The sequence below is a fragment of the Zophobas morio genome, unplaced genomic scaffold (assembly GCF_036711695.1).
Source record: "Zophobas morio isolate AGI-343-1 ecotype UQ-CSIRO unplaced genomic scaffold, CSIRO_AGI_Zmor_V1 ptg000008l, whole genome shotgun sequence".
In the NCBI taxonomy this organism is placed as follows: Eukaryota; Metazoa; Arthropoda; class Insecta; order Coleoptera; family Tenebrionidae; genus Zophobas; species Zophobas morio.
This window is the reverse complement of record NW_026972113.1, coordinates 9,649,480-9,677,175: the sequence shown is the minus strand read 5'-3', so window position 1 is coordinate 9,677,175 and position 27,696 is coordinate 9,649,480. Positions and strand designations below refer to the sequence as shown.

At 32.9% G+C, this 27,696-nt stretch overlaps 6 protein-coding genes and 2 pseudogenes across 6 annotated transcripts; 3 read left to right on the top strand and 5 right to left on the bottom strand.

Moving 5' to 3' along the window:
- Positions 1–2,066: 2,066 nt before the first annotated feature.
- On the bottom strand, positions 2,067–3,649 carry LOC135124800 (leucine-rich repeat-containing G-protein coupled receptor 4-like). The gene has a single exon (XM_064050015.1). The coding sequence runs from the start codon at positions 3,199–3,201 to the stop codon at positions 2,221–2,223; it is 981 nt and encodes a 326-aa protein (XP_063906085.1). The 5' UTR covers positions 3,202–3,649; the 3' UTR covers positions 2,067–2,220.
- A 369-nt stretch (positions 3,650–4,018) lies between these two features.
- LOC135124798 (carboxypeptidase N subunit 2-like) lies at positions 4,019–4,951 on the bottom strand. The gene has a single exon (XM_064050014.1). It carries the CDS (start codon positions 4,932–4,934, stop codon positions 4,080–4,082), a length of 855 nt encoding a protein of 284 aa, XP_063906084.1. The 5' UTR covers positions 4,935–4,951; the 3' UTR covers positions 4,019–4,079.
- Positions 4,952–7,385: 2,434 nt separating this feature from the next.
- LOC135124826 (leucine-rich repeat-containing G-protein coupled receptor 4-like) lies at positions 7,386–10,626 on the bottom strand. The gene is made up of 3 exons (XM_064050049.1): positions 10,513–10,626; positions 9,164–9,998; positions 7,386–8,125 (listed from the first exon to the last, which is right to left on the bottom strand). The coding sequence occupies exons 1-3, from the start codon at positions 10,624–10,626 to the stop codon at positions 7,386–7,388; spliced, it is 1,689 nt and encodes a 562-aa protein (XP_063906119.1).
- A 3,842-nt stretch (positions 10,627–14,468) lies between these two features.
- LOC135125557 (U5 spliceosomal RNA) lies at positions 14,469–14,571 on the top strand (annotated as a pseudogene).
- Positions 14,572–14,978: 407 nt separating this feature from the next.
- On the top strand, positions 14,979–16,115 carry LOC135124797 (phospholipase A2 inhibitor-like). Its single transcript, XM_064050013.1, has one exon. It carries the CDS (start codon positions 14,979–14,981, stop codon positions 15,933–15,935), a length of 957 nt encoding a protein of 318 aa, XP_063906083.1. The 3' UTR covers positions 15,936–16,115.
- A 3,389-nt stretch (positions 16,116–19,504) lies between these two features.
- Positions 19,505–20,461, bottom strand: LOC135124825 (chondroadherin-like). The gene has a single exon (XM_064050048.1). The coding sequence runs from the start codon at positions 20,459–20,461 to the stop codon at positions 19,505–19,507; it is 957 nt and encodes a 318-aa protein (XP_063906118.1).
- A 407-nt stretch (positions 20,462–20,868) lies between these two features.
- Positions 20,869–20,971, bottom strand: LOC135125556 (U5 spliceosomal RNA; annotated as a pseudogene).
- A 3,418-nt stretch (positions 20,972–24,389) lies between these two features.
- On the top strand, positions 24,390–26,201 carry LOC135124824 (chondroadherin-like). Its single transcript, XM_064050047.1, has 2 exons — positions 24,390–24,395; positions 25,341–26,201. The coding sequence occupies exons 1-2, from the start codon at positions 24,390–24,392 to the stop codon at positions 26,199–26,201; spliced, it is 867 nt and encodes a 288-aa protein (XP_063906117.1).
- The last annotated feature ends 1,495 nt before the right edge of the window (positions 26,202–27,696 follow it).

The window sequence follows — 27,696 nt, the reverse complement described above, 5'->3', positions numbered from 1 at the left end:
GTACAAAATATGATGAGTCTGTACTTGTGATCTATCACTCCATTCATATTTTTTGGATTTGCATATACAGGGTAACTCAAAAAAATTAATGAATGCGTAAATATATTTTACTGATTTACTCAGAAACTACAAAACCGAATGCTTTGAAATCTTGCAGATGTTTTAAGGTTATAAAGAGCATAATAAATGTTTAGTCAAAATATATTTGCTTATCCCCTCCAAAAACTTGATGACGTCAGCTCGAAAGTTTGCCGAATAAATCCTATCTAAACTGTAAAAATATGATGAGTCTGTACTTGTAATTTATCACTCCATTCATATTTTTTGGATTTGCATATACAGGGTGACTCAAAAAAATTAATGAATGCGTAAATTTATTTTATTGATTTAATCAGGAACTACAAAACCGAATGCTTTGAAATCTTGCAGATGTTTTAAGGTTATAAAGAGCATAATAAATTTTTAGTCAAAATATATTTGGTTATCTTCTACAAAAAACTGATGACGTCAGCTCAAAAGTTTGCCGAATAAATCGTATCTAAAATGTACAAAATATGATGAGTCTGTACTTGTGATTTATCATTCCATTCATATTTTTGGATTTGCATATGCAGGGTGACTCAAAAAAATTAATGAATGCGTGAATTTATTTTATCGATTTAATCAGGAATTACAAAACCGAATGCTTTGAAATCTTGGGAATATTTTAAAGTTATTATAAGCATGGTAAACTTTTATTCAAAATGTATTTGTTCATCCCTCCTAAAAAAATTGATGACGTCACCCTTAAATTTTGCTGAATAAATCCTATCTAAAATGCAAAAACTATGATGAGTTTGTACTTGTGATTTATCATTCCATTCATATTTTTTAGATTTTCTTAAGAGGTGGTTCAAAAAAATTAATGAAGTCAATTTATTTTATTGATTAAATTAAAAGCAACACTTATTATTAGTATTACACCCCAACCAACCCAATTTGGTAGACACAAAATGTGTTAAAGGAAAAACTCAGTTGAAACATAAGGGTAGCACGCTTATTTACATCGACTTTAACATTACAGACCTGCATTTGTTTTATGCGCTCACTTGGTTCCGCGAATGTGGAATAGACATGTTTATAATCAACCAATTGTGAATTTCACCGTCAAGAATTAAAATAAAACCCAATGTTTTATATAATAAGCGGAAGTCGAAGCAATAAAACCGATGGTCGTTTTGTTTACAGTTTCTCTGTTTGACTCTCACGTATGCTGTTACGCTTGTCATCTTAAATTAAGAATGTTTATACATAAACGATTTTCAGTTGCCCCTCATATTACTAGACAGCGCATTTCTGTCGGGCTACGTCACGATTATAGGGGGGGGACGTGCTGGATCGCCGGGTGATAGATAATCACTGAATTTAATCGGTACTAATTCCATAAATATAATTAACGATTTATTAATCAAACGGCTAAGTAAATGAGAACGGGAATTAACAGCAGAGTGCAACGAAACAGCGTTATTCTAATCTCAAATAAACGAAGTGCAGTCCGCAACCGCAATGAATTCGCATCCCGTACGAGCCGTACCGAGTTTGGCCTTGCCTAGCCCGACAGAAATCCGCTTTCTAGATATTACACACCGGCGCCGTATACGTGAGTAAATTGTTTCGTTATTTTATTGATTATAAGAAATCAATATTCAAAACGACCCAATTCATTTTCCCGAAAATTTGGGAATACAATAATTTTTTTCTTAGTATTACACTACATCTATCCCAACTGATATACGTGTCCTTGCAAAAATGTTGATGACGTCATCACAATTTTTTTTTAAATTCCCACTACAAAAATGTAATGAGAAAAAAAAACACAATAGGCATGCAGTCGTCAAGTTTCCGACAGCGAGGGGAGTACTGTCTAAACTCTTTAGACCAATTTTTTTCTACTGTTTTGGAAATCCTAGCTTAGAAAACTTGAAAACGTTTTCATCTATTTCCTGGAGGGACTAGACACCTATTATAGGTAAATTCTTATTAAAGCAGTAAATGCTACTCTGAAGCAGGACCAAATTTTATTTTCCCAATATATCTTAATTTTATGTATGTATATGGTTATTCATTCATTCACTAATGAAAGTGAAGAATGTACATACAATATAAAATATCACCTACATGTACACTAACAAGAATGCAGTTTTGAAAAATGTGAAGTTTCCTGGAAGAATTGGACACCTACTACATTCGGCACTGCCTGGGGGGCAAAACAGATGCATGGCATACCCTGGCACAAACTGCCATATCCACCCCTTGTTCTCGTTGGTGCTGAACCGCCCATTTTTCCACTTTAAAAAAACACTCACAATTCCACGGATTATCATCAATTCTAGTATGACGAGCGACAAAAAAATTCTCGTACTTTCCTTCCAAACACTGCAATTTATTCCTTGACATATCAAGAGTTTTAATTTTCGCACCTTTCACAAAATCTTCCTTCCACTCTTCGATTTCGTTTCGAGAAAACCACAAGTTCCCAAAAGTTATATTGTCATCAGACCCAAAAATATCCCGTGAAACACTCTTAATTTTGTTATTGTTAAGATGAGCGTCTTTGTGGTAGTTGGCGAAAGCACCACTGGGGAGGTGTTCGATCTGGTTGTAACCCAAACGCACAGTACCAAGAAGTGGTTTCCCTTGCAACCATTCTGGGTGGAAAATTTTGATTTGGTTGCGGTTTAAATCCAACATGGTTAGTTTCGTCATGTTGTCAAAAGCGTGAGGAGAGATGGTTTCGATTAGGTTTTGGTCCAGGTTGAGGTAGAGCAGATTCAAGTTCGAGAATACTCCTGCTTCGATGGTTGTTAGTTTGTTTTCGGAAAGTTTCAAGCTTTTCAGAACTGGGAGATTTTCGAAAGCGCCAGGATGGATTTGTTCGATTCCAGATCGTGATAGTACTAGGTACTTCAAAACAGGAAAATTTGTAATAGAGTCTGGGTAAATAATGGGAAGTGAACCTTCTAGTACTGCGATTCCGGTTATTTGAGAAGTGTTCCATGCATTCTTCAGATTATTTTCAGATATTATTCCAGCAGTGAAATATTGGTCGTCTTCGGCTGCATATCGGATTTTCACATGATTGAACGTCACGTTTTGTGATAATGATAATGCACTGAGAATAAACGTGGTAAGAAGAATGAACTGAGAATTTCGTGCTATCATTGTTTCGGACTAAAAGAACTGAGCTACTTTTCGTAATTTATATAATATTCCTTGAATAAAAATATAAACATATACTTACTAAAAAAGATATGTTATGAACGTTTTTTGTGTATGGAATTATCAAAAATAGTATATTTATTTTCGCTTAGGAATTATTTATATGCTTGCATAACACTACGACTCGTCTCGGCTTGAGAATGAGTGGAAAAAAATTAGAATTTTTGATAACTTCGTACAAAATAAAAACGATAACATTTGTTTTTCAATAACGATTACATCATGTGCCAATTATAGTATATATTGGACGGACATTTAAAGTCTACCCACGTAAAATTACTCAAACTTTTCCAGTTCAAGATGATATCTGCTCAGAAATGTAATTCCACTAGTCAGTTTTTGTAATTGATAATAAAAATATCCCATCCGAAAATCTTCAGTAAAAAGCTAAAGATTCATTCCGAAAATCTTTAGTAAAAGGCAACAGATTCTATCGTACAATCTTTAGTCAAAAAGACGAAATATTTCATCCGAAAATCTATAGTAAAAGGTAAGATTATATCTGAAAATATTTAGTAAAAGGTGAAAGATCCAAAGATTTATTCCAAAAATGTGTAGGAAAATGTGAAAGCTTCAAGTCGAAAATCTTTACTAAAAAACAAAAAATTCATTTCGAAAATCTTTAGTAAAAGGCGAAAGATTACATCCAAAAATCTTTAGTAAAAAGCTAAAGATTCAGATTCCATCTGAAAATGTTATGTACAAGGCGAAAGATGGAAAATTTTGGAACAATTGGGACCAGCGACTATGGTTGTAAAATTATGCAAAATTTTTTCTCTAATCACCTTTATTATCAATTATTAAGAATAATTTCAATGTAACTACATTATCATAGTCGGAAACTTACCAGTGGAGTTGCATTTTTTGGCCGAGTTCTCCACATTGATTCCAAAATCTTCTTGGTTGTCAACAGCCCACTTCGCAATTTTCAACAAACACTCACAGTCCCACGGATTATTGTCAATATAAGTTTGACGAGCGACAAAGAAATTTTCGTAGTTTCCTTCCAAACACTGTATTTTATTCGACATCATCGCAAGAGCTCTAACTTCACCACCCTTGACAAAATCTTCCTTCCATTCTTCGATTTCGTTATAACCCAACGACAACTGTCCAAAAACTATCTTGTCATCCGTGCCAAAAATATCCCTTGACACACTCTTAATTTTATTATGGTGAAGATGCACGTCGTTGTGAAAATTCGCAAAAATCCCGCTGGCCAAGTGCTCGATCTGATTGTACTGCAAATTCACACCCTCAAGTTTCGGTTTTCCTTGTAACCACTCCGGGTGGAAATTTTTAATCTTGTTGTCGACTAAATCCAGTAACACTAATTTTCGCATGTTGTCGAAAGCATGTGGAGAGATGTTTTCAATCAGATTATGATCCACAAAAAGGACCTCTATAGTCGAGTTTGAAAATACTCCATCTTCGATGTTTGTTAGCTTGTTCTGGCCAAGTTTCACAGTCTTCAGAAGTGGTAGGTTATTAAGTGCACCAGGGCGGATTTCTTCGATTCCACGGCGCAACAACCGCAACTCCGTCAAAGAAGGGAAGTCCGAGAAGGCATCTGCGGGAATAATGGGAACTGAACTATTCGTTATAATATTTGAGGAATTTATTTCAACAACGATTGTAGCGAGAAGAAGGAACGATAAACTTGGCGCAAACATCATGCTGAACTGAAACGGGTGACTTATTTTCGCGTAGATAGAGTGAAGATGTCGAATTTATACCATTCTTGACGTATGACGTGATTGTTATTCAAAAACAAATGTTATCAATCTTATTTTGTTCCGGGTTATCGAAAATTTTGTTTGTATGTGGTGTGATGACTAATGACCAACCTATCGTCCCACATTACGGTCTAAAAATTAAGAAAACTTTACTAAATTTTCAGGTTTTACATACCAAAATTTTTTAATATTTCGCCTTTTACCAAATATTTTCTGAACGAATCTTCCACTTTTTACTAAGATTTTGTGGAATGAATCTTTCGCCTTTTACTGAAAATTTTCGTAGTGAATCTTTCGCCTTTCTCTGAAGATTTATACATGAAATTTTTCTGCTTTTACTAAACATTTTAATCTTACCCCTTTTACAAAATATTCCGGAATCTTTGGTTTGTTACTAAAGATTTTCCAATGAAATTTTTTTTTACCAAAGATTATAGGATAGAATTTTTTAACTTTTACGAAAGATTTTCGGATGAAATTTTTCACTCTTTGCTAAACAGTTTTGGAAGGAATCGTTCGATCTTTCGCCTTTGACTAAATATTTTCGGATGAACTCTTCGGATGGAGTCTTTTGTCTTTATTATTATTTAGATTTTCGGATTGAATCTTTCGCCTTTTCAATAACATTTTGCGATGGAGTCTTACCCCTTTTACTAAATATTTTCCGAATGAATTTTTGGTCTTTTAGTAAAGATTTTCAACTTGAAACTTTCACTTTTTACTAGATATTTTTGGAGTAAATCTTTGGAACTTTCACCTTTTACTAAATATTTTCCAATAGAATAAGAAGCTTTTGCCTTTTTCTAAAGATTTTTCGACTTGAATTTTTCATTTTTTACTGGACATTTTTGGAAATAATCTTTCGATCTTTCGCCTTTTACTAAACATTTTCAGCATTAACAAGATAAGACTGATTTTGGCACTTTTGACATTTTCCACCATTTTTCAACCATTTGCGGAAATTAGTTGAAGCCATTTTCTTGTAGATTTCGATATCCAAAAGTCACTTTCGGCTTCGTTTCTTCAAAAATTCCTACGGTTTTTCGAAAATCGCCAATTGAAGTACAGTTATTTTAAAGATTACCGCTTTTTTTTTTCACGTCCTAGATTCTATTATTAATTTCCATTCCCACTCGACAGAAGAAAATAATTACCCCTTTTACTAAAGATTTCCGGAATGAATCTTTCGTTTTTTACTCAAGGTTGCACGATAGAATCTTTTGCCTTTTACTAAATATTTTTGGATGGAATTTTCGGCTTTTTACTAAAAACTTTCGACATGAATCTTTCACTTTTCACTAGACATTTTTGGAAGGAATCGTTCGATTTTTCGCCTTTTACCAAAGATTTTCGGTTGGATTTTTTCCTCTTTTACTGGAAATTTGCGGAAGAAATTGCCATCTTACTAAAAATTTTCGTTTTGGATCTCTGGCCTTTTACATAGAATTTTCAGATGGAATCATTCGCCTTTTATTAAAGATTTTCAAACTTTAATTTTTCGCCTTTAATTGAAAATTTTCGGATGGAATCTTTGGCCTTTTACTAACAATTTTCAGATTGAATCTTACCCCTTTTACTAAAGACATTCAGCTTGTGTCTTTCACTTTTTACTAGCATTTTTAAAAGAAATTTTGGAATAAAAGAGCTAGGTTATTTTCCGCATATGGTAAAAACAAAAGTTTGTTTTTCGAATTTTTGGCCTTTGGATTTTTCATTTTTTGACTTTTTTAGCTTTTGATTCTTTGATTTGTTGAATTTTGCCGTCATAATTTTTAGTTATTGAACTTTTGGCCTTCTGACTTTTTGATCTTTTATTTTTTTGACTTTCCGGCTACTTGTTTCTTTTTTGGAATTCTTACGTTTTATTTATAATTTTTTGACTTTTACAATTACTTTTTTTATTTTTTGGCCGTTTGATCTTTTGTTTTTTTGATTTTTTAACTTGTGTTCTTAAGTTGTTTATTTGACCTTTTGATCTTTTTAGATATTTGATGATCTTTTGACGTTTTGACATTTTGTTTTTTTATTTTTGTATTTTCGACGTTTTGAAATTTTGTGTTTTTATTTTTTGACCTTTCGAGTTTTGACATTCTAACAAACCTTTTGACATTTTCTTCTACTGTTTTGAAAACGTTTTCATCTATTTCCTGGAGGGACTGGATATCTATTATAGGCAAATTCTTATCAAATCAGTAAATGCTACACTCAAGCAGGACCAAATTTTATTTTCCCAATATATCTTATTTTTATGTATGTACAAGTATATGGTTATTCATTCATTCACTAATGAAAGTGAAGAATGGACATACAATATAAAATATCACCTACATATACACTGACAAGAATGCAGTTTCGAAAAATGTAAAGTTTCCTGGAAGAATTGGACACCTACTATATTCGGCACTGCCTGGGGGGCAAAAGAGATAGATGGCATACCCTAGCACAAAATGTCATATCCACCCCATGTTCTCGTTGGTGCTGAACCGCCCATTTATCCACTTTAAAAAAACACTCACAATTCCACGGATTATCATCAATTCTAGTTTGACGTGCGACAAAAAAATTCTCGTACTTTCCTTCCAAACACTGCAATTTATTCCTTGTCATATCAAGAGTTTTAATTTTCGCACCTTTCACAAAATCTTGCTTCCACTCTTCGATTTCGTTCCGAGAAAACAACAAGTTCCCAAAAGTTATATTGTCATCAGACCCAAAAATATCCCGTGAAACACTCTTAATTTTGTTATTGTTAAGATGAGCGTCTTTGTGGTAGTTGGCGAAAGCACCACTGGGTAGGTGTTCGATCTGGTTGTACCCCAAACGCACAGTACCAAGAAGTGGTTTCCCTTGCAACCATTCTGGGTGGAAAATTTTGATTTGGTTGCGGTTTAAATCCAACATGGTTAGTTTCGTCATGTTGTCAAAACCGTGAGGAGAGATGGTTTCGATTAGGTTTTGGTCCAGGTTAAGGTAGAGCAGGTTCAGGTTTGAGAATACTCCTGCTTCGATGGTTGTTAGTTTGTTTTCGGAAAGTTTCAAGCTTTTCAGAACTGGTAGATTTTCGAATGCGCCAGGATGGATTTGTTCGATTCCAGATCGTGATAGTACCAGGTACTTCAAAATAGTGAAATCTGTAATAGAGTCTGGGTAAATAGTGGGAAGTGAACCTTCAAGTACTGCGATTCGGGTTATTTGAGAAGTGTTCCATGCATTCTTCCGATTATTTTCAGATATTATTCCAACAGTGAAATATTGGTCGTCTTCGGCTGCATATCGGATTTTCACATGGTTGAATGTCACGTTTTGTGATAATGTTAATGCACTGAGAATAAACGTGGTAAGAAGAATTAACTGAGAATTTCGTGCTATCATTGTTTCGGACTAAAAGAACTGAGCTACTTTTCGTACTTTATATAATATTCCTTGAATAAAAATATAAACATATACTTACTAAAAAAGATATGTTATCAACGTTTTTTGTGTCTAGAATTATCAAAAATTGTATATTTATTTTCGCTTAGGAATTATTTATATACTTACATAACACTACGACTCGTCCCTGCTTCAGAGTGAGTGGAAAAAAATTAGAATTTTTGATAAATTCGTTACAAAATAAAAATGATAACATTTGTTTTTCAATAACGATTACATCATGTGCCAATTATAGTATATATTAGACGGACATTTAAACTCTACCCACGTAAAATTACTCAAAGTTTCATTCCGAAAATCTTTAGTAAAAGGCAAAAGATTCGATCGTACAATCTTTAGTCAAAAAGAAGAATGATTTCATCTGAAAATCTATAGTAAAAGGTAAGATTATATCTGAAAATATTTAGTAAAAGGTGAAAGATCCAAAGATTTATTCCAAAAATGTCTAGGAAAATGTGAAAGCTTCAAGTCGAAAATCTTTACCAAAAACAAAAAATTCATTTCGAAAATCTTTAGTAAAAGGCGAAAGATTACATCCAAAAATCTTTAGTAAAAAGCTAAAGATTCAGATTCCATCTGAAAATGTTATGTAAAAGGCGAAAGATGGAAAATTTTGGAACAATTGGGACCAGCGACTATGGTTGTAAAATTATGCAAAATTTTTTCTCTAATCACCTTTATTATCAATTATTAAGTATAATTTGAATGTAAGTACATTATCATAGTCGGAAAGTCACCAGTGGAGTTGCATTTTGTGGCCGAGTCCTCCACATTGATTCCAAAATCTTTCTGGTTGTCAACAGCCCACTTCGCAATTTTCAACAAACACTCACAGTCCCACGGATTATTGTCAATGTAAGTTTGACGAGCGACAAAGAAGTTTTCGTAGTTTCCTTCCAAACACTGTATTTTATTTGATGTTATAATTAGAGCTCTAATTTCACCACCCTTGACAAAATCTTCCTTCCATTCTTCGATTTCGTTATAACTCAACCACAACTGTCCAAAAACTATCTTGTCATCCGTGCCAAAAATATCCCTTGACACACTCTTAATTTTATTATGGTGAAGATGAACGTCGTTGTGATAATTCGCAAAAATCCCACTGGTCAAGTGCTCGATCTGATTGTACTGCAAATTCACACCCGCAAGTTTCGGTTTTTCTTGTAACCACTCCGGGTGGAAATTTTTAATCTTGTTGTCGACTAAATCCAGTAACACTAATTTTGGCATGTTGTCAAAAGCATGTGGAGAGATGTTTTCAATCAGATTATGATCCACATAAAGGACCTCTATAATCGAGTTTGAAAATACTCCATCTTCGATGTTTGTTAACTTGTTCTCGCTCAGTTCCACAGTCTTCAGAAGTGGTAGATTATTAAGTGCACCAGGGCGGATTTCTTCGATTCCACGGCGCAACAACCGCAACTCCGTCAAAGAAGGGAAGTCCGAGAAGGCATCTGCGAGAATAATGGGAACTGAACTATTCGTTATAATATTTGAGGAATTTATTTCAACAACGATTGTAGCGAAAAGAAGGAACGATAAACTTGGCGCAAACATCATGCTGAACTGAAACGGGTGACTTATTTTCGCGTAGATAGAGTGAAGATGTCGAATTTATACCATTCTTGACGTATGACGTGATTGTTATTCAAAAACAAATGTTATCAATCTTGTTTTGTTCCGGGTTATCGAAAATTTTGTTTGTATGTGGTGTGATGACTAATGACCAACCTATCGTCCCACATTACGGTCTAAAAATTAAGAAAACTTTACTAAATTTTCAGGTTTTACATACCAAAATTTTTTAATATTTCACCTTTTACCAAATATTTTCTGAACGAATCTTCCACTTTTTACTAAGATTTTGTGGAATTAATCTTTCGCCTTTTACTGAAAATTTTCGTAGTGAATCTTTCGCCTTTCTCTGAAGATTTATACATAAAATTTTTCTGCTTTTACTAAACATTTTAATCTTACCCCTTTTACAAAATATTCCGGAATCTTTGGTTTGTTACTAAAGATTTTCCAATGAAATTTTTTTTTTACCAAAGATTATAGGATAGAATCTTTCAACTTTTACGAAAGATTTTCGGATGAAATTTTTCAGTCTTTCGGATGAACTCTTCGGATGGAGTCTTTTGTCTTTATTATTATTTAGATTTTCGGATTGAATCTTTCGCCTTTTCAATAACATTTTGCGATGGAGTCTTACCCCTTTTACTAAATATTTTCCGAATGAATTTTTGGTCTTTTAGTAAAGATTTTCGACTTGAAACTTTCACTTTCTACTAGACATTTTTGGAGTAAATATTTGGAACTTTCACCTTTTACTAAATATTTTCCAATAGAATAAGAAGCTTTTGCCTTTTTCTAAAGATTTTTCGACTTGAATCTTTCATTTTTTACTAGACATTTTTGGAAATAATCTTTCGATCTTTTTATTAAACATTTTCAGTATTAATAAGATAAGACTGATTTTGGCACTTTTGACATTTTCCACCGTTTTTCAACCATTTCCGAAAATTAGTTAAAGACATTTTCTCGTAGATTTCGATATCCAAAAGTCAATTTCGAGTTCGTGTCTTGGGTAATTTCCACCATTTTTCCAAAATCCCTAATTGAAATTCAGCTCTTTTAAAGATTAGTGCTTTTTTACTTTTTTCACATCCTAGGTTCTATTATTAGTTTCCACTCCCACTCGACAGGAAAAAATAATTAGCTCCGCCCACTCACCCAGTCTCCTTTTCAGTGATCGATTTCTTCTGATCTGAATGAATTGATTGAACTTATACTGAACAGAAATAAATTTAGTTGTTAGAATTAGAAGAGGCGTGAGTGGGTGGTGCTAGTGTTTGCTAAAATAAGACTAATTTTGGCAAATGACATATCCTTAAAGAAAATAGACGGGTGGGTGGGCGGGGCTAGTATTGATAACATAAGACTGATTTTGGCACTTTTGACATTTTCCACCATTTTTCAATTATTTCCGAAAATTAGTTGCACATTTTCTTATAGATTTCGATATCCAAGTCACTTTCGGCTTCGTTTTTTCGAAAATTCCTACCGTTTTTCGGAAATCGCCAATTAAAATACAGCTATTTTAAAGATTCGCGCTTTTTTTACTTTTTTCACATCCTAGATTCTATTATTTGTTTCCACTTCCTCTCGACAGAAGAAAATAATTAGCCCCGCCCACCCACCCAGTCTCCTTTTCAGTGATCGATTTCATCTGATCTGAATGAAATGAATGATCTTATACTTAATAGAAATAAAATTAGTCGTTAGAAATAGAAGAGGGGTGGGTGGGTGGTGCTAGTGTTTGCTAAGATAAGACTAATTTTGGCAAATGACATATCCATAAAGAAAACAGAGGGTGGGTGGGCGGCGCTAGTATTGATAAGATAAGACTGATTTAGACACTTTTGACATTTTCCACCATTTTTCAACTATTTCCGAAAATTATTTACACATTTTCTTATACATTTGGATATCCAGAAATCACTTTCGGCTTCATTTCTCAAAAATTCCTACCGTTTTTCGAAAATCGCAAATTGAAAAACAGATTTTATTTTTATTTTAAAGATTAGCGTTTTTTTTAAATCGTAGATTCTTTATTAGTTTCCACTCCCACTAGACAGAAGAAAATAATTAGCCCCGCCCACCCACCCTGTCTCATTTTCAGTGATTGATTTCATCTGATCTAAATGAAATAAATGATCTTATACCGAACAAAAATAAAATTGGTCGTGAGAATTAGATGAGCGGTGGGTGGGCGGTGCTAGTGTTTGCTAAGATGAGACTAATTTTGGCAAATGACATATCCTCTAAGAAAATAGAGAGTGCGTGGGCGGGGCTAGTATTGATTTGATAAGACTGTTTTTTTTGGCAATTTCGACATTTTCCATCGTTTTTCAACGATTTCCGAAAATTACTTGAAGACATTTTCTTGTAAATTCGACATCGAGAAGTCATTTTCGGCTTCGTTCCTTGGGAAATTGTTGCCGTTTTCCAAAAATCGCTAACTGAAATCCAGCTATTTTAAAGATTGGCGCTTTTTTACTTTTTCTACATCGTAGATTCTATTATTAGATTCCACTCTCGATAGAAGAAAATAATTGGCCCCACCCACCCACCCAGTCTCCTTTTCAGTGATTGATTTCATCAGATATAAATGAAATGAATGATCTTATACTGAACTAAAATAAAATTAGTCGTTAGGATGAAACGAGGGGTGGGTGGGTGGTTGGGGCTAATGTTTGCTAAAATAAGACTAATTTTGGCGAATGACTTATCCTTAAAGAGAACAGAAGGTGGGTGGGCGGGGCTAGTACTGATAAGCTAAGACTCATGTAGGCACTTTTGACATTTTCCACCATTTTTCAATCATTTGCGGAAATTAGTTCAAGCCATTTTCTTGTAGATTTCGATATCCAAAAGTCATTTCGGCTTCGTTTCTTCAAAAATTCCTACGGTTTTTCGAAAATCGCCAATTGAAGTACAGTTATTTTAAAGATTACCGCTTTTTTTAATTTTTTTCACATCCTAGATTCTATTATTAATTTTCATTCCCACTCGACAGAAGAAAATAATTACCCCTTTTACTAAAGATTTCCGGAATGAATCTTTCGTTTTTTACTCAAGGTTGCACGATAGAATCTTTTGCCTTTTACTAAATATTTTTGGATGGAATTTTCGGCTTTTTACTAAAAACTTTCGGCATGAAATTTTTCACTTTTTACTAGACATTTTTGGAAGGAATCGTTCGATTTTTCGTCTTTTACCAAAGATTTTCGGTTGGATTTTTTCCTCTTTTACTGGAAATTTTCGGAAAAAATTTCCATCTTACTAAAAATTTTCGTTTTGAATCTTTGGCCTTTTACATAATATTTTCAGATGGAATCATTCGCCTTTTATTAAAGATTTTCAAACTTTAATTTTTCGCCTTTAAATGAAAATTTTCGGATGGAATCTTTGGCCTTTTACTAACAATTTTCAGATTGAATCTTACGCCTTTTACTAAAGACATTCAGCTTGTGTCTTTCACTTTTTACTAGCATTTTTAAAAGAAATTTTTCGAATCTTTCTTCTTTAAATAACATTTTCCGATGGAATCTTACCCCTTTTTACGGAATGAATTTTTGGTCTTTTAGTAAAGATTTTCGACTTGAAGATTTCACTTTTTACTAGACATTTTTGGAGTAAACTTTGGATCTGTCGCCTTTTACTAAATATTTTCCAATGGAATCATTGGCGTTTTACTAAATATTTTCAGATACAATCTTACCTTTTTACTAAAGATTGCCGGAATGAATTTTTCGCTTCTTTCTGAAGATGTTCGGATGAAATTTTTCACCTTCTTTACTAAAGATTATATAATAGAATCTTTTGCCTTTTACTAAAGATTTTTTGATGGAATTTTTCGTCTTTTATTAAAAATTTTTACTAGACGTTTTTGGAAGAAATTGTTCCATCTTTCGACTTTTACCAAAGATGGATTCTTTCCTCTTTTACTAAAAATTTTCAGATGAAGTTTGCGTCTTTTACAAAAATTTTCGTATTGAATCTTTCGCCTTCTACATAACATGTTCAAACGGAATCTTACGCCTTTTGCTAAAGATTTTCGGAATGAATCTTTAGCTCCTTATTGAAGATCTTCGGCATGAATATTTTGTCTTTTACTAAAGATTTTCAGCTTGGATCTTTCAAATTTTACTAGCATTTTTAGGAGAAATCTTCGACCTTTCGCCTTTCGCTCAACATTTTCGGACGGAATCTTTCACCTTTTACATAACATCTTCAAATGGAATCTGAATCTTTAGCTTTTTACTAAAGATTTTTGGATGTAATCTTTCGCCTTTTACTAAAGATTTTTGAAATGAATTTTTCGTTTTTTAGTAAAGATTTTCGACTTGAAGCTTTCACATTTTCCTAGACATTTTTGGAATAAATCTTTAGATCTTTCACCTTTTACTAAATATTTTCAGATATAATCTTACCTTTTACTATAGATTTTCGGATGAAATCTTTCGTCTTTTTAACTAAAGATTGTACGATAGAATCTTTTGCCTTTTACTAAAGATTTTCGGATTGAATCTTTAGCTTTTCACTGAAGATTTTCGGATGGAATATTTTTATTATCAATTACAAAAACTGAGCAGTGGAATTACATTTCTAAGCAGATATCATCTTGAACTGGAAAAATTTGAGTAATTTTACGTGGGTAGAGTTTAAATGTCCGTCCAATATATACATACTATAATTGGCACATGATGTAATTGTTATTGAAAAACAAATGTTATCATTTTTATTTTGCACGACGTTATCAAAAATTCTAAATTTTTCCACTCACTCTGAAGCAGGGACGAGTCGTAGTGTTATGTAAGTATATAAATAATTCCTAAGCGAAAATAAATATACTATTTGTGGTAATTCCATACACAAAAAACGTTGATAACATATCTATTTTAGTAAGTATATGTTTATATTTTTATTCAAGGAATATTATATAAAGTACGAAAAGTAGCTCAGTTCTTTTAGTCCGAAACAATGATAGCACAAAATTCTCAGTTCGTTCTTCTTACCACGTTTATTCTCAGTGCATTATCATTATCACAAAACGTGACATCTAACCATGTGGTAATCCGATATGCAGTTCAAATTATATCTGAAAATAATCTGAAGAATGCATTGAACCCTTCTCAAATAACCCGAATCTCAATACTTGAAGGTTCACTTCCCATTATTCACCCAGACTCTATTACAGATTTTCCTGTTTTGAATTACCTGGTACTATCACGATCTGGAATCGAACAAATCCATCCTGGCGCATTCGAAAATCTCCCAGTTCTGAAAAGATTGCACCTTTCCGAAAACAAACTAACAACCATCGAAGCAGGAGTATTCTCAAACTTGAACCTGCTCTACCTCAACCTGGGCCAAAACCTAATCGAAACCATCTCTCCTCACGCTTTTGACAACATGACGAAACTAACCATGTTGGATTTAAACCGCAACCAAATCAAAATTTTCCACCCAGAATGGTTGCAAGGGAAACCACGTCTTGGTACTGTGCGTTTGGGGTACAACCAGATCGAACACCTACCCAGTGGTGCTTTCGCCAACTACCACAAAAACGCCCATCTTAACAATAACAAAATTAAGAGTGTTTCACGGGATATTTTTGGGTCTGATGACAATATAACTTTTGGGAACTTGTTGTTTTCTCAAAACGAAATCGAAGAGTGGAAGGAAGATTTTGTGAAAGGTGCGAAAATTAAAACTCTTGATATGTCAAGGAATAAATTGCAGTGTTTGGAAGGAAAGTACGAGAATTTTTTTGTCGCGCGTAAAACTAGAATTGATGATAACCCGTGGAATTGTGAGTGTTTTTTTAAAGTGGAAAAATGGGCGGTTCAGCACCAACGAGAACATGGGGTGGATATGGCAGTTTGTGCCAAGGTATGCCATGCATCTGTTTTGCCCCCCAGGCAGTGCCGAATGTAGTAGGTGTCCAATTCTTCCAGGAAACTTTACATTTTTCGAAACTGCATTCTTGTCAGTGTATATGTAGGTGATATTTTATATTTTATGTCCATTCTTCACTTTCATTAGTGAATGAATGAATAACCATATACATACATAAAAATAAGATATATTGGGAAAATAAAATTTGGTCCTGCTTGATTACTGATTACAGTCCCTCCAGGAAATAGATGAAAACGTTTTCAAAACAGTAGAAGATAATGTCAAAAGGTTAGGTTAGAATGTCAAAACTCGAAAGGTCAAAAAATTAAAACACAAAATCTCAAAACGTCGAAAATCCAAAAATAAAAAAACAAAATGTCAAAACGTCAAAAGATCATCAAATATCTAAAAAGATCAAAAGGTCAAATAAAAAACATAAGAACACAAGTTAAAAAATCAAAAAAACAAAAGATCAAACGGCCAAAAAATTAAAAAAGTAATTGTAAAAGTCAAGAAATTATAAATAAAACGTAAGAATTCCAAAAAAGAAACAAGTAGTCGGAAAATTAAAAAAAAAGATCAAAAAGTCAGAAGGCCAAAAGTTCAATAACTAAAAATTATGACGGCAAAATTCAACAAATCAAAGAATCAAAACCTAAAAAAGTAAAAAAAAATCCAAAGGCCAAAAATTCGAAAAATCAATAAACAAAAGGGCAAAACGTCAGAATATCATCTAAATAAAACAAAAGGTCGAAAGGTTAAACAAATAAAAAACCAAAAGCCAAAAAAAAACACGAAAATTCAAAGGGTCTAAAGGTAAAAAAATCAAAATAAGAAACGGTGAGAAAAATAAAACGTTAATAACAAAGGTCACAGCCAGAAGCTAAAAGTAGCAAAAAATAAAAAAAATCAAGCGTCCCGAAAGTCATAAAAACAAAAAGTCAAAAATTAAAAAATCAAAAGGACAAAAATGTCAAAAAGTTACAAAGAACAAACGGTCAGGTCAAAAAATCAATAAAGCAAAATGTTAAAAGGTCAAAAAATAAAAAAGCCGTCGGGTGTAAATTTAAAAAAAAATGAAAACAAAATTTCAAAAAATTAGAAAGAAAAAATGCAAAACATAAGCCCCACCCCCCACCCATTCTCAATTGTGACGATTTTCTATATTCGTCGTTAGTTAGTACTCATTAAGATAAGGCGGATTTTGGCAAATGAGATCCCTCTAAGAAAATGAGGGGCGGGGTTCGTACCTGCTAAAATAAAATCGATTTTGGCAAATGACATACCTTCCAAGAAAAGATAGGGTGGGTGGGCGGGGCTAGTACCTGCTAAGATAAGAGTGATTTTGGCAAATGACATGCCTTCCAAGAAAAGAGAGGGTGGGTGGGGGGGGGGGGCTAGTATCTGCTAAGATAAAAGAGATTTTGGCAAATGAGATACCCTCTAAGAAAACAGGGCGGGTGGATTTTTAATTTGAATAAAATATAAAATTTTATCAATAAAATCTTATTTAATAACTATTAGTTATATTAATTGACAATTAATTGACTTTAAACAAAAAGACCACGCCAAGACACGTGATAACAACGGTTTACGCGCTGTCAACTCTGCTGACGCAATTTGGTTCCAAACTAGGGGAATTTTTTGCGTTACCAACTGCATTTGCTCCACTCGTACAACAATGGAAGACGGTATGTATTTCTAAGAACTATAGATATTCCAAATGAGCTCCGCCCCTAGGTCTGTCAACGAATGAAAACTTCCACTAGGTATGGGTGGGACTTAATCTTTGGTTTTAATTTTTTCTTAATATGTATAACATTCTTTGAATAACACGATACTCAAAAACATGTTTTTAATTTCTCGTAGAGAAATAAGTATTTTGAAGATAAGCTCCGCCCTCTTGGCTCACGACGAATAAAAAAAATCATCACAATCGAGATTGGGTGGGTGGGCGGAGTTCTACATTTTGCCTTTTTTTCTTAATATGGGCAGATTTATTTCAACAATAAGAAATTCAAAACATGTCTAAAATGGTAAAGTTTTGTAGTAATCAACTTAAATCCTCTAATGTTCCACTCCACTATTAATTCACCCATACAAATAATTGAAGGTTAAGTTTTTCAATTTATTGGTCAATAACTTGCATCGTATAAAACCATCTTAAAAGATGAGACTAACTTTTTCAAATGATATACCCCCTAAGAAAATAAAGGGTGGGTGGGCGGGGACAGTATTTGCTAAGATAAGACGGCCTTTCTTTGTTCGCGTCTTTTATTTACTTCTTTCTGATTCTTGTATTGGTGTTTGTTGTCTCTGTATGTAGTTGAAAATAGACCAGTGATATCAATGTTGAAACTTGCTGGTATTAATTGCAAAATCCGTATTTTTTTATACAAGCATTACCAAGTGAAACATGTTCTTCAGTGGTGGTGTTGCTCAGAGAAAACTATATTTATTAAGTAAGAAAAGAACAATAAAAAAAAGATAAGCCTCACCCTGATCTCAGTTCTTAATCGTGATGAATTTTCCATTCGTTGTTAGACTGAGGGGCGGAGCGTAATTACAAAATCCATATTTCTTGTTTTAAACATGTTTTAGGTTTCCTGTTGCTAAAAGAAGACTACAAACGTTAAGAAAAAAAAAGGCAAAATATAAGCCCCGCCCACCCACCCTATCTCAATTGTGATGACTTTCTTTATTCATCAAGGATTTTTTTAAATATTATTTTCGAAGCACTGACGAATTATTTACATTATTCAAAGTTATACTTGTGATAACTGATAACAAACTAAAAATAAACGCAACACCAGGAAGGAGGGTGCAGTAAATTTCATGTAAATAAATTTTATTTTGGAATAAAACAGCTAAGTTATTTTCCGCATATGGTAAAAACAAAAGTTTGTTTTTCGAATTTTTGGCCTTCGGATTTTTCATTTTTTGACTTTTTTAGCTTTTGATTCTTTGATTTGTTGAATTTTGCCGTCATAATTTTTAGTTATTGAACTTTTGGCCTTCTGACTTTTTGATCTTTTATTTTTTTGACTTTCCGACTACTTGTTTCTTTTTTGGAATTCTTACGTTTTATTTATAATTTTTTGACTTTTACAATTACTGTTTTTATTTTTTGGCCGTTTCATCTTTTGTTTTTTTGATTTTTTAACTTGTGTTCTTATGTTTTTTATTTGACCTTTTGCTCTTTTTAGATATTTGATGATCTTTTGACGTTTTGACATTTTGTTTTTTTATTTTTGGATTTTCGACGTTTTGAGATTTTGTGTTTTTATTTTTTGACCTTTCGACTTTTGACATTCTAACCTAACCTTTTGACATTTTCTTCTACTGTTTTGAAAACGTTTTCATCTATTTCCTGGAGGGACTGGATATCTATTATAGGCAAATTCTTATCAAATCAGTAAATGCTACTCTCAAGCAGGACCAAATTTTATTTTCCCAATATATCTTATTTTTATGTATGTATATGGTTATTCATTCATTCACTAATGAAAGTGAAGAATGTACATACAACATAAAATATCACCTACATATACACTGACAAGAATGCAGTTTCGAAAAATGTAAAGTTTCCTGGAAGAATTGGACACCTACTACTTTCGGCACTGCTTTTGGGACATAAGAGTTAGATGGCACATCACGGCACAAAATCTCATATCCACCTCATGTTCTCGTTGGTGCTCAACTGCCCATTTTTCCACTTTAAGAAAACACTCACAATTCCACGGATTATCATCAATTCTAGTTTGACGCGCGACAAAAAAATTCTCGTACTTTCCTTCCAAACACTGCAATTTATTCCTTGTCATATCAAGAGTTTTAATTTTCGCACCTTTCACAAAATCTTCCTTCCACTCTTCGATTTCGTTTTCAGAAAACAACAAGTTCCCAAAAGTTATATTGTCGTCAGACCCAAAAATATCCCGTGAAACACTCTTAATTTTGTTATTGTTAAGATGAGCGTCTTTGTGGTAGTTGGCGAAAGCACCACTGGGTAGGTGTTCGATCTGGTTGTACCCCAAACGCACAGTACCAAGAAGTGGTTTCCCCTGCAACCATTCTGGGTGGAAAATTTTGATTTTGTTGCGGTTTAAATCCAACATGGTTAGTTTCGTCATGTTGTCAAAAGCGTGAGGAGAGATGGTTTCGATTAGGTTTTCGTCCAGGTTGAGGTCGAGCAGGTTCAAGTTTGAGAATACTCCTGCTTCGATGGTTGTTAGTTTGTTTTCGGAAAGTTGCAAGCTTTTCAGAACTGGGAGATTTTCGAAAGCGCCAGGATGGATTTGTTCGATTCCAGATCGTGATAGTACCAGATCCTTCAAATGAGGAAAATCTGTAATAGAGTCTGGGTAAATAATGGGAAGTGAACCTTCAAATACTGAGATTTGGGTTATTTGAGAAGTGTTCCATGCATTCTTCAGACTATTTTCAGGTATTATTTCAACTACATATCGGAATTCCACATGGTTAAATGTCACGTTTTGTGATAATGATAATGCACTGAGAATAAACGTGGTAAGAAGAACGAACTGAGAATTTCGTGCTATCATTGTTTCGGACTAAAAGAACTGACCTACTTTTCGTACTTTATATAATATTCCTTGAATAAAAATATAAACATATACTTACTAAAATAGATATGTTATCAACGTTTTTTGTGTATGGAATTATCACAAATAGTATATTTATTTTCGCTTAGGAATTATTTATATACTTACATAACACTACGACTCGTCCCTGCTTCAGAGTGAGTGGAAAAATTTAGAATTTTTGATAACTTCGTGCAAAATAAAAATGATAACATTTGTTTTTCAATAACAATTACATCATGTGCCAATTATAGTATGTATATATTGGACGGACATTTAAACTCTACCCACGTAAAATGACTCAAACTTTTCCAGTTCAAGATGATATCTGCTCAGAAATGTAATTCCACTGCTCAGTTTTTGTAATTGATAATAAAAATATTCCATCCGAAAATCTTCAGTGAAAAGCTAAAGATTCATTCCGAAAATCTTTAGTAAAAGGCAAAAGATTCTATCGTACAATCTTTAGTTAAAAAGACTAAAGATTTCATCCGAAAATCTATAGTAAAAGGTAAGATTATATCTGAAAATATTTAGTAAAAGGTGAAAGATCTAAAGATTTATTCCAAAAATGTCTAGGAAAATGTAAAAGCTTCAAGTCGAAAATCTTTACTAAAAAACAAAAAATTCATTTCAAAAATCTTTAGTAAAAGGCGAAAGATTACATCCAAAAATCTTTAGTAAAAAGCTAAAGATTCAGATTCCATCTGAAAATGTTATGTAAAAGGCGAAAGATCGAAGATTTCTTCTAAAAAATGTTAGTAAAAATTGAAAGATTCAAGCTGAAAATCTTTAGTAAAAGACAAAATATTCATGCCGAAAATCTTCAATAAGAAGCCAAAGATTCATTCCGAAAATCTTTAGCAAAAGGAGTAAGATTCCGTTTGAACATGTTATGTAGAAGGCGAAAGATTCAATACGAAAATTTTTGTAAAAGACGTTGTGAAAATTTTTAGTAAACGAGGAAAGAATCCATCCGAAAATCTTTGGTAAAAGTCGAAAGATCGAACAATTTCTTCCAAAAACGTCTAGTAAAAAGTGAAATATTTATGCCGAAAATTTTTAATAAAAGACGAAAAATTCCATCAAAAAATCTTTAGTAAAAGGCAAAAGATTCTATTATACAATCTTTAGTAAAGAAGGTGAAAAATTTCATCCGAACATCTTCAGTAAGAAGCGAAAATTCATTCCGGCAATCTTTAGTAAAAAGGTAAGCTTGTATCTGAAAATATTTAGTAAAAGGCGACAGATCCAAAGATTTACTCCAAAAATGTCTAGTAAAAAGTGAAAGCTTGAAGTCGAAAATCTTTACGAAAAGACAAAAATTAATTCCGAAAATCTTTAGTAAAAGGGGTAAGATTCCATCGGAAAATGTTATTTAAAGGCGAAAGATTCATTACGGAAATCTTTAGTAAAAGGCGAAAGATCGAAAAATTTCTTCTAAAAAGGCTTGTAAAAAGTGAAAGACATAAGCTGAATATCTTTAGTAAAAGACGAAAGATTTCGTCCGAAAATCTTTAGTCAAAGGCGTAAGATTCAATCTGAAAATTGCTAGTAAAAGGCCAAAGATTCCATCCGAAAATTTTCAATTAAAGGCGAAAAATTAAAGTTTGAAAATCTTTAATAAAAGGCGAAAGATTCCATCCGAAAATCTTCAATACAAAGCTAAAGATTCATTCCGAAAATCTTTAGCATAACTGGTAAGATTCCATCTGAAAATGTTATGTAAAAGGCCAAAGATTCAACTCGACCATTTTTAGTAAGACGGAAATTTATTCCGAGGATTTAAAGAGGAAAAAATCCATCCGAAAATCTTTGGTAAAAGGCGAAAAATCGAACGATTCCTTCCAAAAATGTCTAGTAAAAACTGAAAAATTCATGCCGAAAGTTTTTAGTAAAAAGCTGAAAATTCCATCCAAAAATATTTAGTAAAAGGCAAAAGATTCTATCGTGTAACCTTGAGTAAAAAACGAAAGATTCATTCCGGAAATCTTTAGTAAAAGGGGTAATTACTTTCTTCTGTCGAGTGGGAATGGAAATTAATAATAGAATCTAGGATGTGAAAAAAATAAAAAAAAAAAGCGGTAATCTTTACAATAACTGTACTTCAATTGGCGATTTTCGAAAAGCTGTAGGAATTTTTGAAGAAACGAAGCCGAAAGTGACTTTTGGATATCGAAATCTACAAGAAAATGGCTTCAACTAATTTCCGCAAATGGTTGAAAAATGGTGGAAAATATCGAAAGTGCCTAAATGAGTCTTCGCTTATCAATACTAGCCCCACCCACCCTCTGTTTTCTTTAAGGATAAGTCATTCGCCAAAATTAGTCTTATTTTAGCAAACATTAGCACCGCCCACCCACCCCTCATCTAATTCTCACGACCAATTTTATTTCTGTTCGGTATAAGATCATTTATTTCATTTAGATCAGATGAAATCAATCACTGAAAATGAGACAGGGTGGGTGGGCGGGGCTAATTCTTTTCTTCTGTCAAGTGGGAGTGGAAACTAATAAAGAATGTACGATGTAAAAAAAAAATGCTAATCTTTAAAATAAAAATAAAATCTGTTTTTCAATTTGCGATTTTCGAAAAACGGTAGGAATTTTTGAGAAATGAAGCCGAAAGTGATTTCTGGATATCCAAATGTATAAGAAAATGTGTAAATAATTTTCGGAAATAGTTGAAAAATTGTGGAAAATGTCAAAAGTGCCTAAATCAGTCTTATCTTATCAATACTAGCCCCGCCCACCCACCCTCTGTTTTCTTTATGGATATGTCATTTGCCAAAATTAGTCTTATTTTAGCAAACACTAGTACCACCCACTCACGCCTCTTCTAATTCTAACAACTAAATTTATTTCTGTTCAGTATAAGTTAATTCAATTCATTCAGATCAGAAGAAATCGATCACTGAAAAGGAGACTGGGTGGGTGGGCGGAGCTAATTATTTTCTTCTGTCGAGAGGGTGTGGAAACTAATAATATTATCTAGGATGTGAAAAAAAAACGCGAATCTTTAAAATAGCTGTATTTTAATTGGCGATTTCCCAAAAACGGTAGGAATTTTCGGAGAAATAAAGCCGAAAGTGATTTTTTTCTTCGGAATTATCTAAACTTTGTTATTAATAAATAATTATTATTTATTTATTGCAATAAAAGTTTACTGGGATGGGTATATCAGGTGCTAATTGCGGTTTTTTGAAGCGAAAATATGCGAATTTTCGACCGACGCCAATACGTGGTGTAAATGTGTTTTACTGTTTGTAAATTCACAGTTCATCTTAGGATTTTAATCGTTAACTGGTTCTAACACAATTTAACAGTTCTAAGATTGTTCAGATAAAATACTTGCTAGGAAATTTCACGAAATTCATAATTTACTGAGGTAAATAACACAATAACAAGTGGCAGAAGCGGAGTACGCGGTTCCTTGTCGAGCTGGCGGGCGCGCCATCTGCACAAAAACGCAGTTTAGAACAGATGTCAGGCGTGCGGTCGGGGTGACGTGACGCTCGCAACTTGGCCGAATTGCCGAGATTTTCAACAACGATTTTGCGAACGTAACGGCCTGTTTCCGCTTGCCGATAGAGTAGAATCACCGTCGTGGTGGGAGAACAGCCACAACCAGGAGAATGAAATTAATATAGTTCGATCGCCACACTCTTATAGCGCCCGGGTCTTATTTCTTGCGCTGTCGACTCGCACCCAGTGTATGCTCATTTATATGAAAGGACAACTTCCCGCCACCTTTCAAAAAAAAATATACACACACACAAAACGAAGGTTCCCTTTGTCAGATGATCACAGCCAAGGCCAAATTTTTGAATTTTATTCAAGTGTCAATTTAAGCGCGGGAACTTTGGGTTATCACACCATTCTTAGTAAAAATGTCCGTAAGTCTAGGAAATGCTGTCAACTCAAATGTCAATTGTCTGTCAATCCGACTGCGTTTAAGATAGTAATTGATCCATGCATTGATCTAATATTATTTCTATGGATCCATGCATTAAAGTATAATCGGTTGCCTACTTGGTCTTTTTTATCATCTCTATTATTTTAGAAATTCATTTAGAAATTTTTTAATACATATTTGATATTTTATACTTTAATATTTTCAAACATTAATGATCTAATATTTACAATAAAATGTTCTATTTAATTATTATTTTCGTGTAGAAAAAATTTATTTAATTTTCAAATTTAATACTTCTGTACACTAATAAATGCAAAAAAATCTCAAACTTGCCCACTAAGATTTAATAATGTTAATAATGTCATCAACCAGTGGTGGGTCTTAATAATAATAATTCCTTTATTGCCTAACAGTGTAAAATACACCAATTACAGGTACAACTTAAATGAACAATTATATGTAAAATCTAAAGAAAAATTAAACTCGAAACGATAAATTACTAGGGGCTAAACTAATATTTAAATTAATCCAAAAATGAACGATAACGCTGAACATTGTCTACTTATTCAAAAGAAATCTCTCAACAAATGTTAAATATCTCAGATGAAATATGGCAACAACATCAAAAACTTCATTATATAAAGAAAAAAGGTAAGATTCCATCTGAAAATGTTTACTAAAAGCCGAAAAATTCCATCAGAAAATTTTTAGTAAACTTTTCTTATTTTTTTAGACCGTAATGTGGGTCGCTAGGTTGGTCATTAGTCCTACTCATTAGTCATCATACTACAAACAAACAAAAAGACAACCAAAATTTTCCATAACTCGGAACAATACAAAGTTGATAATACTTGTTTTCCAACAACAATCACGTCATGGGTCAAGAATGGTATAAATTCGACATCTTCACTCTCACCCGTTTCAGTTCAGCATGATGTTCGCGCCAAGTTTATCGTTCCTTCTTCTAGCTACAATCGTTGTACAAATAAATTCCTTAAATATTATAAGGGATAGTCCAGTTCCCATTATTCACGCAGATGCCTTCTCGAATTCCCCTTCTGTAACGGATTTGCAGTTATCGGGCCGTGGAATCGAAGAAATCCGCCCTGGTGCACTTAACAATCTATCACTTCTGAGGGCTGTGAAACTTAGCGAGAACAAGTTAACAAAGATCGAAGACGGAGTATTTTCAAACTCGAATATGGAGTACCTTGATCTCGACCATAACCTTATCGAAAACATCTCTCCACATGCTTTTGACAACATGACTAAATTAACAGCATTGAATTTAGATCGCAACAAGATTAAAAATTTCCACCCGGAGTGGTTACAAGGAAAACCGAAACTTGAGGGTGTGAATTTGGAGTACAATCAGATCGAGCACTTGGCCAGCGGGATTTTTGCGAATTTTCACAACGACGTTCAACTTCAAAATAATAAAATTAAGAGTGTGTCAAGGGATATTTTTGGCACGGATGACAAGATAGTTTTTGGACAGTTGTGGCTGGGTTATAACGAAATCGAAGAATGGAAGGAAGATTTTGTCAAGGGTGGTGAAGTTAGAGCTCTTATGATGACGGCGAATAAAATACAGTGCTTGGAAGGAAACTACGAAAACTTCTTTGTCGCTCTTCAAACTTACATTGACGATAATCCGTGGGACTGTGGATGTTTGTTGAAAATTGCGAAGTGGGCTGTTGACAACCAGAGAGATTTTGGAATCAATGTGGAGAACTCGGCCAAAAAGTGCAACTCCACTGGTGACTTTCCGACTATGATAATCTAGTTACATTAAAATTGTACTTGATAATTGATAATAAAGGTGATTAGAGAAAAAATTTGGCATCATTTTATAACCATAGTAGGTGGTCCTAATTCTTCCCAAAAATATCAACAGAATTATGATTACTCGGAATAAAATAAGAATGATAACATTTGTTCAACGGTTTCCCTGTTTTGACGGATCTGTGGTTATCAGGAAATAAACTCAAAGAAATTCATCACCTACTATAGTTATAAAATTATGCAAAATTTGCTCCAGAATCACCTTTATTATCAAGTATCAAGTATAATCTTAATGTAACTATCATAGTCAAAATGCCATCTAAATAAAAACCAAAAGTTCGAAATGTCAACCAAAAAAAAAAATAATAAAAACAATAACGAAAAATCAAAGGATCTAAAGCTAAAAAAATCATAAAACCAAAGAAGAAAACATGAAAAAATAAAATATTAACAACGAAAAGTCAGATGTTTAAAAAATAAAAATATTTAAGGACAAAATTTAACACATCAAAGAATCAAAAACTAAAAGAACCAGCAAATAACAAAATCAAAGGGTAAAAAAGTCACAAAAACAAAACGTCAAAGGGTCAAAAAATAAAAAGCCATAAGGAGAAAAAGGTCAAAAAATTACAAAAAACAAATGGTCAGGTCAAAAAATCAATAAAGCAAATTGTTAAAAGGTTAAAAAATGTCAAGAACTCAAAAAATAAAAAAACAGGATCAAAAGTTCCAAAACCCAAGTCATCAAATAATCAATCAAATAAAAAATTAAAAAGTCACAAGGTCAAAAAATCAAGTTACAAGAACAGAAAATCAAAAGGTCAAAAAATAAAAAAAACGTCGGGTGATAATTTCAAAAAATAAAAAAACTAGAAGAAAGATCAAAAAAACAAAAACCCTAGAAGATCAAAAAGTGAAAAAATCAAAAAGTCAAATGGCCAAACAGTTTAAGAACTACATGCTGAAATATCAAAATGAAATTAAAACGTCGAAAGGCCAAAAGTCCAAAATTTCAAAAAATCCAGGAATCAGAAAGTCAAAAAACCAAAAAAACAAACATTCGAAAAGTCAAAAAATAAAAAACACAAAAGTTCATTATGTCAAAGAAAGAAAATCAAACAGTCAAAGGGTTAAAAATAAAAAACGTAAAGACAAAAGTTCAACGAATCAAAGAGTCAAAAGCTTAAAAATTTGAAAAATTTAAAATCGAGAGGCCAAGAAAAAACAAAAGTTCAAAAAATAAAAAATATGACGACAAAATTCAGCAAATCAAAGAATCAAAAGCTAAAAGAGTCAAAAAATTAAAAAATCGGAAACCAAAAGATCATAAAATCACCAAACAAAAGCTCAAAGGGTTAAAAAATAAAAAACAAAGACAAAAATTCAGAAATATATAACGACAAAATTTAACAAATTAAAGGATCAAAAGCTAGAAGAGTCAAATAATGAAAAAATCGGAAGGTCCAAATATCGAAAGATCAAAAAGTCACAAAACA

Coding starts and splice junctions, on each gene's coding strand:
- LOC135124800 (XM_064050015.1), bottom strand. CDS start 3,201: ATGATAGCACGAAATTCTCAGTTCATTCTTCTTACCACGTTTATTCTC.
- LOC135124797 (XM_064050013.1), top strand. CDS start 14,979: ATGATAGCACAAAATTCTCAGTTCGTTCTTCTTACCACGTTTATTCTC.
- LOC135124798 (XM_064050014.1), bottom strand. CDS start 4,934: ATGATGTTTGCGCCAAGTTTATCGTTCCTTCTTCTCGCTACAATCGTT.
- LOC135124826 (XM_064050049.1), bottom strand. CDS start 10,626: ATGTTATTGAAAAGGCGAAAGATTCAATCCGAAAATCTAAATAATAAT. Junction 9,999..10,512: donor ATTTCATCCGAAAATCTTTC/GTAAAAGTTGAA, acceptor CACCCGTTTCAG/TTCAGCATGATGTTTGCGCC. Junction 8,126..9,163: donor CACAAAATGCAACTCCACTG/GTGACTTTCCGA, acceptor ACTCTATTACAG/ATTTCACTATTTTGAAGTAC.
- LOC135124825 (XM_064050048.1), bottom strand. CDS start 20,461: ATGATAGCACGAAATTCTCAGTTCGTTCTTCTTACCACGTTTATTCTC.